At 37.0% G+C, this 14,372-nt stretch overlaps 6 protein-coding genes across 10 annotated transcripts in view; 3 read left to right on the forward strand and 3 right to left on the reverse strand.

Moving 5' to 3' along the window:
• Positions 1–117: 117 nt before the first annotated feature.
• The window catches only part of LOC108057808 (uncharacterized), a 49,051-nt gene continuing 34,796 nt past the window's right edge, over positions 118–14,372 (forward strand). The window contains exons 1-2 of one of the 3 annotated variants that reach the window (XM_070211818.1): positions 118–490; positions 2,316–2,653. The gene's annotated coding sequence lies outside the window, so the exon portion shown is untranslated. The other 2 variants (XM_070211819.1, XM_070211820.1) reach the window with 2 other exon arrangements.
• LOC108057815 (uncharacterized) lies at positions 2,647–4,295 on the reverse strand. Its single transcript, XM_017142256.3, has 6 exons — positions 4,174–4,295; positions 3,965–4,114; positions 3,803–3,911; positions 3,692–3,731; positions 3,428–3,629; positions 2,647–2,798 (listed from the first exon to the last, which is right to left on the reverse strand). The coding sequence occupies exons 1-3, from the start codon at positions 4,199–4,201 to the stop codon at positions 3,838–3,840; spliced, it is 252 nt and encodes an 83-aa protein (XP_016997745.2). The 5' UTR covers positions 4,202–4,295; the 3' UTR covers positions 2,647–2,798; positions 3,428–3,629; positions 3,692–3,731; positions 3,803–3,837.
• Positions 7,234–8,090, reverse strand: LOC108057812 (uncharacterized). Its single transcript, XM_017142251.3, has 3 exons — positions 7,955–8,090; positions 7,766–7,898; positions 7,234–7,455 (listed from the first exon to the last, which is right to left on the reverse strand). The coding sequence occupies exons 1-3, from the start codon at positions 8,055–8,057 to the stop codon at positions 7,353–7,355; spliced, it is 339 nt and encodes a 112-aa protein (XP_016997740.2). The 5' UTR covers positions 8,058–8,090; the 3' UTR covers positions 7,234–7,352.
• On the reverse strand, positions 8,080–10,557 carry LOC108057814 (uncharacterized). 3 transcript variants are annotated; one of them, XM_017142255.3, is made up of 6 exons: positions 10,345–10,556; positions 9,643–9,772; positions 8,687–8,843; positions 8,459–8,619; positions 8,276–8,399; positions 8,080–8,216 (listed from the first exon to the last, which is right to left on the reverse strand). In XM_017142255.3, the coding sequence occupies exons 4-6, from the start codon at positions 8,553–8,555 to the stop codon at positions 8,114–8,116; spliced, it is 324 nt and encodes a 107-aa protein (XP_016997744.2). In that variant the 5' UTR covers positions 8,556–8,619; positions 8,687–8,843; positions 9,643–9,772; positions 10,345–10,556; the 3' UTR covers positions 8,080–8,113. The 3 variants fall into 3 exon arrangements, with proteins under 3 accessions (XP_016997744.2, XP_070067922.1, XP_070067923.1); XM_070211821.1 differs by lacking the exons at positions 8,080–8,216; positions 8,276–8,399; positions 8,459–8,619 and having other exon boundaries at positions 8,650–8,843; positions 10,336–10,557; XM_070211822.1 differs by lacking the exons at positions 8,080–8,216; positions 8,276–8,399; positions 8,459–8,619 and having other exon boundaries at positions 8,650–8,843; positions 10,345–10,552.
• On the forward strand, positions 11,977–12,578 carry LOC123003178 (C-type lectin 37Da-like). Its single transcript, XM_044394815.1, has 2 exons — positions 11,977–12,064; positions 12,127–12,578. Exons 1-2 carry the CDS (start codon positions 11,977–11,979, stop codon positions 12,576–12,578), a joined length of 540 nt encoding a protein of 179 aa, XP_044250750.1.
• Positions 13,215–13,812, forward strand: LOC108057758 (C-type lectin 37Da-like). The gene is made up of 2 exons (XM_017142160.3): positions 13,215–13,302; positions 13,367–13,812. The coding sequence occupies exons 1-2, from the start codon at positions 13,215–13,217 to the stop codon at positions 13,810–13,812; spliced, it is 534 nt and encodes a 177-aa protein (XP_016997649.2).

Raw genomic sequence — 14,372 nt, forward strand, 5'->3', positions numbered from 1 at the left:
GGTGCTCCTATTTAAGTGCAGCGCATTGTGTGGTTTCTCTTAGGCCGCGCGATGCGCTCTTTCGCCTCTTTTCCGGCTCTCTTGCGCCACCCACGCCGAGGTCCGTGCGGAAAGCTCGGTGGAAATTGCGGTTGTGCTCGCGAACTTGTTAGCATTCCGCCAGCATTCCGCACTCGGGTTCAGTTGTTCAGTTCCAATCCAACGGGCGACGGAACAACATACCGTGTGTGCTGTGTTCGCTGGAGGCGCGTCTGTAAATATTTAAAAATTAAAAAACATATTCATAAATGGCCCAGGCCAGAAACACTGCGAGAAAATCCAGCAGCGAAGTGTGATTTCGAATGAGTGGTTTCAAAGTGACCAGTGCGAGCCAAAGTCGTGTTTTGTGGCCATACACAGAGAAAAAATATGATAATAAATCATAACAAATGCATTTGAAATATAGAAGTTGAAAAGTAAAAAAAATATAAAAAAAATTGAAAGTGCGAAGGTGAAAATTCTGCTCACTCTCTTTGGTTCTCACACTGCCTCTCTCTTCGCTCTTTTTCCTGCGGAAACTAACGGTTTAGGCAAAAAAGTGCCGTAAAAGCTCGCTCCTTTCGCACATGCGTGTGCGTGTGAGAGTGTGTGTCGGTGTGCTAGCATCCTGTAGCAAGTTCTTCACTCAAGGATAACAGTCGTAAAAGCACAACAATGTAATGAACAATATCAGAAAATATCATCATCATCACCATCACCATTCTCATTCTTATGGCGAGGGAAAATATTACGAGTGTATGCGTGTGTCTCGCAGGTTCTCTTGGCTCACAAACTTTAATGTCCTTCTTTGTCACTTAGTTTTATGCGACAGTCGCCGTCGAATGCGGCAATACGAGGGCATTTGCATACGATTTACGATTCCCGTAGCCTCCAAAACGGGCAATCCTACGGGTTAAGTCTGCTAGGAAGCTGCGGTTCCTACTCCCAAAACCCCCTTTTCAAAAACACACGAACACACACACTGATAGCCAAGGGCATGTAACAGGTAACACAACACAATTGACACCTGTCTCGCTCTGCATTTCCGTCGCTCTCTCGCTCTCCGAGCTTCCTTTGTGTAAGGTCCTGTAATACTCGTTCCGTCAATAACAACAGTTGCCACAAAGAGCCATTTCAATGTCATGAAACCATGTTAAGTTCTCATCAGGCGAATTAAATGCCAAGGAGATTTCTGATCGAGTGAGTTTCCACCAATTCACTAGGGAAAAATAGATCAATAAATTATATAAAATATTTATTTTTAGATCAATGGTCCTCGATAAAAAAAAAAAAGTAACCCTTTATTACGACTTAAAAAAATAAATTGCTACTACAAAATTCTAAAGAAAATATATACCTCCAAAAATAAAAGAAATAAAAAGTATAATGAATTATACTTCAGTTTTTCTATGTAATATAGTAAAATGGAATAGTTTTTGATCGAAAAATAATTGATTTACAGTCCGTACTTAACATCTTTTTAGCTCATTAAAATTGTTTAAAAATTCAACATTTAATTTATATTGTACACTTTCCGAGATACTTGCTAAAATATCAATTTTAAATTAATAAAACTTTCTGTATGTATGGGGTCACTGAGAACATTCTTAATTTAGAAACGGTCAGCTTTGGCCAGCACATGTTAGTCTAGAGTTTGTCCTGTTTGTTTAAATCCCTTTTTGAGTGTCCAAAGTTAAATGACGAAGGAGAGGGCAACTGGGTTGGGGAAAAGTCGCCAACTTTTTCATTACAGTTGCACATCAAGTTGAAGTTTGTCGCATGCTGGATGACCTTTATGCAAAATAGGTCCTGTCACAGTCCAGGACCTCCCCCTCCCCCTGTCCTCTGACTCTCCCAATGCATTCGTGCATTATTAAGCGACAGCTCTTCTATTATTCAGCACACACATGATGTCTGTGTTTGGGCTGTGTAATAAAAATTGATTCATTATTCATGCAAAGGCTTCACTGTGGTCAGCCAGCAGTTTTTCCTGCCGTTCTTATTGAAATGCCATTAGCGAAATTCGTGCGATTGCCAATGCGCCGACGCGGCGTATACGCAATCTGGCATTGAGATAATATTTATTCGGATGGTGGAAGCGGGAAATGGGGCATTTGCCAGGTGGGCAGAGATTTGCATTAATATTGGCGGAACAATGCTGGCCATAATCATTACGAATGCAGATAACTGGAAGCCCATAATGCCAGGTAGTTCAGCCTAATTAAAAGAGAGAGGGCAAGTGGAACAAAGGCCAAGAAGATTGCCTTGTGGTGATGCGTGAATTTTCGTAACAACAGCAAAGAGAAAAAAAATTACAAAAAATAAAAAAAAGGGGAAAAAAACATTGGCAACATTTCGTGGTTGTTTTCAGCGAGTTGATTCCGTTTTTGTTTGTGTTTGCCTGCCTTGCCGGAGCACGCGTGTGTCTGCGTTACCTTGGACAAGAATAAACCATCCAAACATCCTGCAGCAACCAAAGCAGCCGAACATCCAAGGCATCCCAGCACCCAGGCATCCATCTACTTGCCCATTGTGGTTGTTCTTGGGCTCTTTCTCCTCGGCGCGGCCTCACGTTCATCCTCATCTTTTGTGAATCCTTGGCGCAGCAGATTCTAGTTGGTGGCCTACTCTGAAGGTGAGTGCAAACATTCGTGGTTTTTTCCTCGCTTTTTTTCGCTTTTTCCTGGCTCAATCGATTATTCCCTAACTGAGCTCCAACTTAAATGAGCCATAAAATCGCATAAAAACCCGAATGAAAAATTCATACTCATTTGGGAGGCCTGCAAAAGAGAAATCATAATAAATGTTTAAAATGAAAACGCCCACATCAGCAAATTATTCAATGTATTCTTTATTCCCCGGAGATAAATAGTTTTATTTGCTTGTGGGGCATTAAAAAAGCATCTAAATCAATTTGGCAGTCAGGCATCGATTTTTTATGATAATGTTTACAATGAGGCGAGAAACGATAATAATCAAAACTATTTTGAATACAAAAATCAGCATTTGTTGCTACATTCATTCACATTTTTCTGAGCTAATTGAATTTCACTCATCGTGCTTTTTGTAATAAAGAATTTTTACTTCAATAATTTATTTTTAATTTTTTATGAAAGTAAATTATATAGTTTTAGGTATTGTTATATTTTGATTCAATTTAAATTAAGTTTTAAAGGAATAAAGTAGATAGTCTTGCAAACTTTCATTTAAATTTATGTAAAATCCTTGTATTCCCCCTTTTTCATCTCTATTCTTCAAGTTTGCTGACTATTTCCATAGCAAATATTACCATTTGGCTGAAAAGAAATAACGCTCAAAGCGATGAAGAAGGCGAGCCACATTCAAACAGTGGAAAATGTCAACAAACTTTTCGATTTGTGTCACGACGAGTTCTCTACGCTGAACTTACGTGGATAAACGACCGTCTAAAGCTGAGATTGACATAGCTAACACCCCATTGACACGCCCATAAATATAGGCAATCCACAGACGGGGCGTGGCATAATGGGCGTGTAGTGAAAACAGTTTGTTATAATTAGACAGCAGTGACCGGCAATTAGAGTAAACTAGTTACTCGCTAATGGCCTCGATGTTGCCTACTTTTGTGCGCTCTGCAGAGGGAAAACGGGGCGGATACGTTATTTTGCTTAGAACAATTACTTTTACCACTTACGTTCGATTTAATTATAACGTTGAGTAGATTTAATTGTAAGCTAAAAAATAAACAAGACAATAAAAATGAAATAACTGTTTTAACAACTTTAAAACAAATATATTATTATACTTGAATAATGTTTCCCATTTCTAAAGATGAATGTATTATGATGTATCAATATTATCGCAAATCGGAACTTGTTTTTTAGTACACTTGCTGCGAGAAATGGGTTTCAAAGCTGAAAACAAATGTTTTAGTCACATTTGGTAACAAATCACGATCGATATTTACCAGATAAGCGTTTCGTTTTCCGATAACAGTTGATTGCCTGCAAAATACATGGATGACGAACGGTATAATAGCATTTGTTATCCCTGCTGGCACATCCGGGGTTATTTTTTATGGGACAGGGTCTATCGCAATGTTCCGCAGCAACACAGGCTTTTATTTTGGGAATATCTTTCAGTAAAAAAATACAACAAGCCTTTGGGTTAGTTTACCTAGTAAAAGCAGGCAGAAGAGCTTCATCTTCTGTAGGTGCTGTAAAATATATACAAATTGACTAAGTTAGGGCTGTGAAATTAGCATAACTAATTCCATAAAAAATATTACAAAATATATATAATATTTCATGCATGAAATTTATTCAACTATGGCCTTTCATAACAATATACATTTTCCTATTGAATGCTAGTCCATGAATAACAAACAAGCAGATGGGTCAGAAGATATCTGCTTCATAATTCATGGCAAACATTACGTTGCGACTACTACAAATCATGGCGAATAAAAATTCGCTCGACCCCCCAAAACATTTTTATGGCAACCATCTTTGCCAACAGCTCGTAAAACAAGAGCAACAGTCCGCAGTGCTTTAGTCTCATAATTTATTTTGCATACACACTCCGACTGGTTCGAGCAACAAAATAAGAAACAAAAGGAAAAAACCAGCAAAACAAGGATACACTCCTCGCAAACACACATAAGCGAGCATTGAAGGAAAAAAATTCAATTTCAAATTTTGGGGACCACAACTCCTGCAAAAAGAGCAGTGAGAAAAATAAATGAGAAATAGTTTGCCACTTTTCACCAATTGAAAATTAGTTGGGAAGAGGAAGCCATTTATATAAATTTAGGGAATTGATATTTTGCTCCATAAACTCGTGACAATTTGACAACTATTTTGACAGCATAAAAAGCGTTATATTAAAAGCTGGCCCAATATTTGATTTATTGCGTTAAAATATACACGTTATTCACATATTGATTGGCAATCATTTTAGACGATGTATAAATTGTGGTCATTAAATGGCAAACGATTCTGTTGGTAGATTAACGCGGTGTGCAAATAAGCTTTATTGATTTTTTTAGTTTTGGGAAATGAATAAATTATGGTTTTAAAAAAATAATCATTTTTGTTTAACTTTTTTCTATCTATATTTCTATATTACTGGAAAAAGCTTATTATACAAATATTTGTTTTTATAGTTCCTTTAGTTATTTTAGCGAAATATAATTCCTAAATATTTAATAAACATTATATCTTTTCCTTAAGCCAAGAATTCAATTTCTAGAGTTGGCTTCTGTGAGTTGAGTCCCCTTTTTTTTAGAGGGTGAGACCAAAGACAGCGCGTGAAAAGTAATGAATAAATAAAGTTTGGCTGTAGTTCGCCAGTCGAGCAGTTAAAGATTTTCCCGGCCAGCCAGCCAACTTGGATATGGATATTGTACAAAGGTGCGAGGGCTTGTGCGTTTGCATATTTTAAGCTGCTGCTTTGCACCTTTTACATTTTATATGCCGTGCGGCGGTTGAATTTGAGTTTTTGGCCCGTCGACTGGCCCTCGACTTTTTCCTTTTCTGCGCCCACTTTTATTTCAGTTTCCGTTTATGTACACATTTGTAGCCCGGCCAACATCCACATCACCTTCACCTTTCGCACACACCGAGAGGTCACCATTCCCTGCCAATTTATAAATGCTGTATGTACATGTGTTTTCACAAGGCTTTAACTTTGGCCTCTCTTCCCACAAAAAAACAAAAAAAAAAGCACAGCAGAAAAACGAAGAAAATAAAAAAAGTGTAATATTCACTTTTTATGCTGAGCCTGGCACTTCTCGCATGCGACTAAAAACCAGCTGCGGTTCCCCTACATTTCTCTTGCATTTCTCGAAACTTTGCGGACCCATGGTCAAGTTTCGGTTGGGCAAACAAAGAAAACCCGATTTCTTTGCCAGTCCCTGCCGAATCGGAACTTTTGTGGCGTGTTTTTTGCTTTTTTTGTTTCGTTTTTTGGTCCTCTACTCGTTTTTGGATTTGGGTTAATGGCCAACAGCACACACATTTTCACATTTCTCCACCGAATTCCAAGGCATTCCTCATCTTTGATAAGCCAAAGCTAATTTTAATGGAAAATTTGCAAATGGAATGCGTGTAAGTTGAAATTAAATCCGCTGCCAGTACATCAGCTTCATACACCGACTTTAATTAGTTTCAGTTTCAGTTGAATGCGTTTAACACGACCACCAAATTAATTTCTGTTTTGCGGATTAGCTAAAGCACCTCTTATCAGGTTGATACTCGAGTGGATTAGAGATGAGAATTTGTATATCAATTACTAAAATAGTTAAAGGTTAAAGTTCTACAATTATTTACCTTTTTTTATAATAGTAATTATTTATTTAGTGCAACATATCAAAATCTATTAAACTCTTTTCGATGTAAGCAATTTAAAAGTATCATAGAAATGTTTAAATTTAAATATTCTGGGTATACTAAGCAAGTTATTTGATTTATATATATTTTTTTATTTTATTTTATATTGTAATTTTATTAAATTTCATTATAGAAAATAAAGAATTTCTCATTTAAATCAAAAGTAGGTATTTTAAATAATATTTTATAAACAAATGCTTCTCCTAGCTGCTCATCTCTGTCACTAAATGTTGATTTGATGGTTCTAAATCGAATTGAATAATTAAACAGTTGGCTGGGGACAACTGTTCATCGGCAATCGATCACATAATTGAGATGCGACTTTGATTGCATTTTGCTGTGGAAAATTAGAGAGCCGGGGAAAGGGGGGAAAAATGCTAGCCTCTGATTGTGTGGGCGAGGACAAGAGGGAGGGGATCGGGGTCTGGTCGGGTCAGAGGGCAATTGGCCTTAAACCGAGATGCCTGTGAATTGGGAGCAACTGTCGAGGTCGTCACATTTGACCCGCAATGCAGCCGGGGCTTAATCTGCCCCACAGTCGCATTCAAATGTCAATTAGTGTTGTAGCTGTGGTTTCAATTTCTCCACCTCGCCCCTTTTATCTTTCCGGTTCTCTCTGCCCCTTTTCCATCCGACTTCCCAATCCCCCGGGAAGCCATCGAGAGATTGAAGGCCACATCCGGATCCTTGGCCAGCGGTCAATAAATCTGGGCCCCCATCTGAATGGTCTTCTGCCAAGAAAAGAAAAGCTCCATAAACAGTTTAGCTGGCTGGGCGGAAAATTATGACCCCCAGTGCAGTAAATAATAAACACTCATATTTATGCGAATCTGTAAAATTAGCATAATTTCAGCGGGTCTAATCGATTTATTCAGCTCGTGTTTAGCTGCTTGGCTAATTTCAATAAAATTTCAGTTCATGACATTGACCTAATTTAAAACAAAAAACATTTACCAACTAGAATTTTCAATTGCACTCAAGTTTGCGATTGCAGCAATCTGGAAAGTCATCATCCCAGTTCAGATACTCCGTATAGCGACAATCATCCGGTGGTACTTTCTTATCGCAGCTATATTTGGTTAAAAATATTAGTGGTTTTTTGATTAATATTTGTAAATATTATTTATAGATTTATATTATTAATTAAATGTTGTATAAGAGATGAAAATAATGAATTCCTAATATTAATAATAATAACAATCTTAATATACTCTTATTTTAAACGATCTTAAGGCTTTCGGCTGCTATAGCTCTTCCATAATGTAGATAAATTATTAAAAAAAAGTAAGAAATGACCTACTTGAGTGATTAATATCATTCTTTAATTGAAAGTGATGTACAAATATTTCTAATATCTGAACAAAAACCGAAGAACTCACGTGAAAAGTAAACCATAGCCATCTCCACTGCAGAAAATAGTGGTACAGGGCAGGGACATTAGGCGAAATGCCTCGCCCAATTTGAGCAGCACCAACGAAGAGCCAATATCGATAACGCAGCGATTGGGATAAGCTTTAAAAGATTTTCCAGATTTAATAAGTACTCTCCTAACCCATCATCAAACTCACCCGAATCTGCGTAGTTGTTAAGGGAAATATCAGCAAAGGCTTGGAATATAACCAAGCTCCAGAGAAGTCCGAAAAGAATAAAAGTTTCTGGACCGAACGACATTTTTGTCTTAAATCTTATTAAATAAATATACGATTGAAAACGATAGATCAGCCTGCCTAGTTGCAGAGCTGAGCTCTTCTACAGCACTCCGGATAGGGGAGCTCTGGCTTGATATATTCACCGTGGCGGCAAGGTGGTGACAGGACAGTCACTCCGCAACTGCCAAAGGACACAATTAGATTTGCATTTTTAGCTGCAGGAACTTTCAGCCAACGCACCTGTGGAAAACGACCCGTCCGTTGAGTCCACACACGATTTTGCGGCACTCGTGCGTGGGATCCTTGATGCTGACACCCGGATTCAGGACGAGTCCCTGGTTGATGGTGCACTTACCAGGATGGTCTGCGGATGTCACGGCGAAAGTGAAAGTGGACCTGTCAACTGGAATTGTCTGCACTCACTCGGATCGGAGCGGATTCCTTCCCATTCGGCCGAATGGCCCCAGCAAAAAAGGATCCACAGGAGCGTGACGCCAAGGATAAAGCGAACCGAGGCCATGGGTTACCCTAACTTCGCAGATTGGGTTTGCAAAATGGAAGTATTAAGAGTACTTTTTCAAATGCTGTTGTTCCGAAAGCCAGCTTGATTTAAATTTATTTTTAAATATAATCCATTTTTTATTCACTCACTATGCTAGTAAAATTTGTCATACTTTTCCTAAACGTAAACCAAAAATTTTAAACATAATTGCATTTGAAACTCATCTCGCAGCAATCGGGAAAGTCAGCATCAATATTCACATAGCCATCATTCACACAGCCCTTTGGGGGATAATTCTCCTCGCAACTGGGTGTTTACAAATATTTTAATATTTTTAGTACAATAAAATAATGCGGATCAGTGCTGCCATTTTGTCCTTTTTCCGGACAGATCTGTCCTTTTTTTAACGGGTTTATCCGGAAAAAATTTCAAACATCCCCTATCCGGAAATCTGTCCTTTTTTCAAAAATAAGGTTTTGAGTGTTATTTTTGCCAGTCGAAAGTGTGTAAACCTGTTTTTATATGCTAAAACGCCTTTTTAACCATCAATCTTACAGTTCGGCACTTAAAAAATAATTATTTTTACAAATTATCAAAGAGACGTAAAGCAGTCGATGGATTTTCTTTATAGTACGATTTTTTCTGTAGCAAAAAAAAAGAGGAAAACACTTTAAAAATTTCTCAACTTTTACTCTCTGTTTTTTTGTCAGAAAAAAATTTCAGATTTTAACGTCTCTTATTCGGGTTTGAGGCAGATATTGAATTTTTTTGTATTACCAATATAGTTACTTGAAATGCTCTTATTATTTTAATAATTTTAGATTATTACGTATGGTAATAACCATTACCATGGTAAAATGTTCAAACAAAGAAGGATGTGAGTCGGGCGCAGTAGGTCATTACATAATTGAGTTTAATATAAAATCCATTTAAATTAAGTAATTATATAACACATTGGTAAAACAGAAAAATGGAGGCGCATTTACTTTTGTCCCTTTTTTTGTCCTTTTTTAAAATTTTTTGTCCTTTTTTTCCCTGTTTTTTTTGGCTTATCTGTCCTGTTTTTCAAGCTGAGTGATGGCAGCACTGATGCGGATAAGCCTACCTATAGACCAGGGCCCAACCATCCCTACCGCACTCGACTCGTGCGCATTTTGTGGGATGGTGGACTGATTTTTCACTCTCGATAATGACCTCACCATTGGGACCCTCGATTACACACTTGTTGGGATGCCCTGTGGCAAGAAATGATATCAGGATATTAAATAAATAATATTAATTAATAAATAAAGAGTGGGGTTTTAAATATGTTTCAATTCATTATGCCCTGTGGCAAAAAAAAATGTCAGGCTAGAAAATTAGTAATATTAATTATTTTAGCTTGTTGCTTTTAATATATTTTACAAAACAGTTAAAAGATAAACTTAAACTGAACCATAATGAAATTTAATTATTTTTAAAAAATCCTTTTAGTGGAAAGATATGATATAAGAATATTAAATAACCTATATTATTAAAGCAATTAGATTGCCATTTAAATATTTCACTCGATTAGGATGCCCTGTATCAATTTAAGAATAGTGTGAGGTTAAAAAATAAATAATATAAATCAATTTAGCTAATTGGTTTTTAGGAACCAAAATTTAAAAACAAAATCTTCAAAATAAATTGCAGGTATTTGTTTAAATTTGAATGTTATTATTTAAAGCAGTTTATTACTTCCATCATATTACACAATCTACATTATATTTATAAATATCCCTTAGTTATTCTATTTACTGTAATTCCCTATTGATACCTTTCTTACCGTCAACCGCTAGAATTTCATAATTGATGTTGGCTGCCAAAACGCCATGAATCATTATAATTAGTGCCAGGATAGTAAAAACTCTGGATTGCGGCATCCTGTGTCTGTGCTCCTCTGTCGCTCTGTCTGTCGCCTGGTGTATTTTCAGGAAATTTGACTAAAAGATTCGATTTTCCGAGCTGTCTGTCTGCGAATGTGTGTTTGTGGAGTGCCAGGCCTGCCTCGTTGCAAATTCCATATGCGCATTTTAATTAAAATCCATTCAGAGGACAGACAGATGGGAATGGGAATGGGGATGGGGATATGCTGATGAAGTTATCGAATATGTTAATGCAGTTATTTGCAGCTGCATTCGGCTTGTGTCATCTGTTGATGTTGTTGCATAATTCGATTAAGTGACGCTGTCTCCGGAGCTCTGTGTCCTCTGCCCTTTGCCCCCTGTGTCTTCCCTCTATACAGTCAATGTAAATGTTGGTTTATTTGCCCGTCTGTCCTCTGTGTCTCTTGTGTAAATTGTGATTGCTGGTGTGTGTCACTCAGCGGCTCATTCGCAATCCATTTGAATCCGCATACACAACCGAAAGGCAGACAAATTTGTGGCAGCCATCTAATTGATGCAGCTGTGTACTCACATATCCTTCCTTTTTGAAGGTGGGCTCACCTTCACTACCCACTATTGGGTGAAGTAAAGTAAATGCGATTCTAGCTGGCGTGTTGCTTTGATTACCTTACCTCTGGCCTGGCTGGCCAATTAGCAAGCGACCTCCATTGTTCGCCAGTTGAAATTAATTGAATCGAGTGGCCTCAGCTGGGCCTGAAATATGCACTTCAATGAACTCATCTCGACCCCACTGGCTGGCTAATTAACCGACCCACTCGAAGCTCAAATAAACACAGCAGAATTTGCCAGCGAGAGTGGTTGGTTTAAACGAAGGGAAAATAAAGCGTTCTATTTCAAGTAAATCTTAGATGTTGAAGGGTCTTCCTAAGCTGCACTTACAGTTTGGTTTTGGATTACCTAAGTTTGGATTTCTAGTTAATAAATAATATAGAAAATTCTATAATTTCGATTTTATTTTAAAGAACATTTTTAAGTTAAATGACATATTTGAACAAAATAATTTACTGTACAAAAAAAAAACAATTAAAAATGTGGGTATTTAATTGGAATTGTTAAGGGTAATTGATTTTATTAAGATCATTAACTGCAACATATTTTGGTACTTAAGTTAATGGTTTTTGGGTTCGTTGAACGATTAAATTTGTGTGTTGTTTGCACAATCTCTTTTTGAAAAGATCCTAAAGAGCTGCAGTTGATACTCAGTATTAGAACTGGGCCATTATTATCGCCTCTGGCCACTTAATTGAGCTATGTCTAGGTTATAAAAACCAATAAATTTGCGTGTAGTTCCCACGATAAATTGAAGAATTTTATTGGTCCCTCAGTATCGGATTCAAATTTATAAGCTGCACGAGCCAATTGTACAAGTAGTCGTATTTGTGAGTTTTGCGCGAAGTATGCCATTTGGTTAAGAACTTTGTATCTAATCGGTCGAAAGTTGTTTTTTTTGCTTGCCTGCTAAAATCCTATAAAGACCAAAATTCTTTATTTGTTCTAACAGTCTTACCAAAATGTTTCTAAAGCTTACTGGACTCTGTGCTTTCTTGGGAATACTTTCCCTGTCTGGGGCCTACAAAATAACGCCGAATGTTATTGATGGTGAGATTTAATAGTTAATATAAAAATTATTTTGAAAGCTTATTTTTGTGTATACAAATTAGGAGTTCCTGGGTTCCTGAATATAACCACTGCTCCATTCGTAAAGATCGGATCTGAATATTACTTGATTAAAAGTAATGCTGTAAATTGGTATGCTGCCTACGAAAATTGTCGAGATCTGGATGCAGAATTAGTCGCGTTCAAGAGTTTAGAAGAATTTCATCTGATAGCTCAGTACCTTAGGGAGAACAATTTGATTAATAAATTGTATTGGACTGCTGGCACTGATTTGGCGGAGCAGGATAAACACGTTTGGTTTTCGAACGGGCAACCTTTATCTTCGGATCTGTGGTTACCTGGGGAGCCAAATAATCGAAATAATGTGGAACACTGCGATGAAATACAAGTCCGTTCGGAAGAGAGACAGGGACTGAATGATAGGGACTGTTCTGTTCTGAATCACTATATTTGCAAGGCGGCACAGCCAAAGACAGCTTCTTTCATAATCTGGTAGATAATTTAGATGCTTGAATTCAAGAAAGCAATGTACCCCTTTTTAAAAACTCTTTCAAATAAATACTGTTTTATAAATATTATAATTACTGAAATTTTTGGGTTTTTGGGCCAGTGCTGCCAGCACTCAGCAGACAAAAAAAAAAATTAAAAAAAAGCAAACTGGAGGTCAAACGTAACTTCTTCTACACATATGTGTTTTTATTATTGGGATCCACTTTGTACTTAATCTTAATCTAATCTTTTGCCCCCTACTCGATACCATTTTCGCTTGATCATTTGATCGTGCTAAAGTTTTTATGCGCTTACCTATTATTTAAATAAGGCACATTTTATGTCATTGTTTCTACGTTTATGCTATGAGGATCCTGATTTTTTAATAGCGCGATAAAAACTTAGGTCTGTTTATGCGAGATGCCAGCGCTTTATCGGACTAAAATTAATCTGACTGCATGATTAATGCTCGTGGAATTTTTCAAGAATTTTGCACGAGCTACATAAGTATGTCAGCCACTTGGTAACCTTTTTGCACCGATCAGAAGCAATCCAAATTTATCTTATCGGTCGAATTTTTTTTTTAACGCTTAAATCCTATAAAAGTTCAGAATTCTCAAATAGTTCTTACAGTCTTACCAAAATGTTCCAAAAGCTAACTGGACTGTGCGTTCTTTTGGGAGCACTTTCCCTGTGTGCGGCCTACAAAATAACACCGAATATTATCGATGGTGAGGTTGAAAGTTATATAGACTAATTTGTTTTTGGGAACTAATTTTCAAGTGTTCTAACTAGGAGTTCCCGGTTTCCTGAATATAACTACTGCTCCGTTCGTGAAGATCGGATCAGATTATTACTTGATTGTAAGAGAGGATGTTAATTGGTATGCTGCCTACGAATCTTGTCGGCAAAAGGATGCATTCTTAATCTCGTTTGACGACTTGGAGGAATTGAATCTGATAGCTCAGTATCTTGTAGATACGGATGCCGATGTATCTTATTGGACGTCTGGCGCAGACTTGGCGGAGCAGGATAAACACAAATGGTTTTCAAATGGGCGAGCCTTGTCTTCGGATTTGTGGCTTCCGGGAGAACCAAATAATTCTGGAAACGTGGAGCGTTGCGTTGAATTTGGTATTCGCCTGGAAGTGCCAGGTTTGAATGACAGGAACTGCATCCGACTTAATTCATATATTTGCAAGGCGCCCCAGCCAAAAACCGCTTCTTTTATAGTCTGGTAGATTGATGAGACTGTAAAACAAAATAATATAATTAAAAAAGTAAAGCCCGTTCGTAAAATATTTTAAATACATTTGGCTTTACAAATTTATTAAAAACTTTTTTTTAGTTTGGTCAGTACCAAATGTTTTTGAGAATTATATGCTATTATATATATATGCTATTCTTCATTTTGTTAGCGGTTTCTTTTTATAGCGGCGGTCGATAAACTACTTCATGACATGAGTACTATTTTTGATTCTGTTAATTTATGATGCAATGTTCTCGATTTACGTTTAATTTTAATAGGTGCCAGGCAATCGATTTCCGATTTTTTATTAATTTATGTGTACATCTAGATAACAATTTCTTTCCTTCCGGTTCTTGGTATTATCAATTTCTGCAGTTGTTAAGCTAGATTATATTTGTCTGGGTTTTAAGGGCCAATAAATTTGGGTGTGGTTCCCACGATTATTTGGAGTATTTAATTGGTAGGTACCTCCGTTTCGGATTATTTATGCGATTATTGCTCTATAATTCGTACAAGTGATTATTTTTACGCATTCTGCTCGATGTATGGCAT

Source organism: Drosophila takahashii, chromosome 2L (assembly GCF_030179915.1).
Source record: "Drosophila takahashii strain IR98-3 E-12201 chromosome 2L, DtakHiC1v2, whole genome shotgun sequence".
In the NCBI taxonomy this organism is placed as follows: domain Eukaryota; kingdom Metazoa; phylum Arthropoda; class Insecta; order Diptera; family Drosophilidae; genus Drosophila; species Drosophila takahashii.

What these genes read in the sequence shown, in the direction of transcription:
- LOC108057815 (XM_017142256.3), bottom strand. Translation starts at nt 4,201, where the DNA reads ATGAAGCTCTTCTGCCTGCTTTTACTAG. An exon ending in CTTCTGCCTGCTTTTACTAG is followed by an intron (nt 4,115 to 4,173) that starts GTAAACTAACCC and finishes CCAAAATAAAAG; the next exon opens with CCTGTGTTGCTGCGGAACAT. An exon ending in GAAAACGAAACGCTTATCTG is followed by an intron (nt 3,912 to 3,964) that starts GTAAATATCGAT and finishes ATTTGTTTTCAG; the next exon opens with CTTTGAAACCCATTTCTCGC.
- LOC108057812 (XM_017142251.3), bottom strand. Translation starts at nt 8,057, where the DNA reads ATGTCGTTCGGTCCAGAAACTTTTATTCTTTTCGGACTTCTCTGGAGC. An exon ending in TAACAACTACGCAGATTCGG is followed by an intron (nt 7,899 to 7,954) that starts GTGAGTTTGATG and finishes AATCTTTTAAAG; the next exon opens with CTTATCCCAATCGCTGCGTT. An exon ending in GGCTATGGTTTACTTTTCAC is followed by an intron (nt 7,456 to 7,765) that starts GTGAGTTCTTCG and finishes AACCAAATATAG; the next exon opens with CTGCGATAAGAAAGTACCAC.
- LOC108057814 (XM_070211821.1), bottom strand. Translation starts at nt 10,441, where the DNA reads ATGCCGCAATCCAGAGTTTTTACTATCCTGGCACTAATTATAATGATT. An exon ending in AGCGGTTGACGGTAAGAAAG is followed by an intron (nt 9,773 to 10,335) that starts GTATCAATAGGG and finishes TTCTTGCCACAG; the next exon opens with GGCATCCCAACAAGTGTGTA. An exon ending in GGTTGGGCCCTGGTCTATAG is followed by an intron (nt 8,844 to 9,642) that starts GTAGGCTTATCC and finishes GTAAACACCCAG; the next exon opens with TTGCGAGGAGAATTATCCCC.
- LOC123003178 (XM_044394815.1), top strand. Translation starts at nt 11,977, where the DNA reads ATGTTTCTAAAGCTTACTGGACTCTGTGCTTTCTTGGGAATACTTTCC. An exon ending in AACGCCGAATGTTATTGATG is followed by an intron (nt 12,065 to 12,126) that starts GTGAGATTTAAT and finishes TATACAAATTAG; the next exon opens with GAGTTCCTGGGTTCCTGAAT.
- LOC108057758 (XM_017142160.3), top strand. Translation starts at nt 13,215, where the DNA reads ATGTTCCAAAAGCTAACTGGACTGTGCGTTCTTTTGGGAGCACTTTCC. An exon ending in AACACCGAATATTATCGATG is followed by an intron (nt 13,303 to 13,366) that starts GTGAGGTTGAAA and finishes TGTTCTAACTAG; the next exon opens with GAGTTCCCGGTTTCCTGAAT.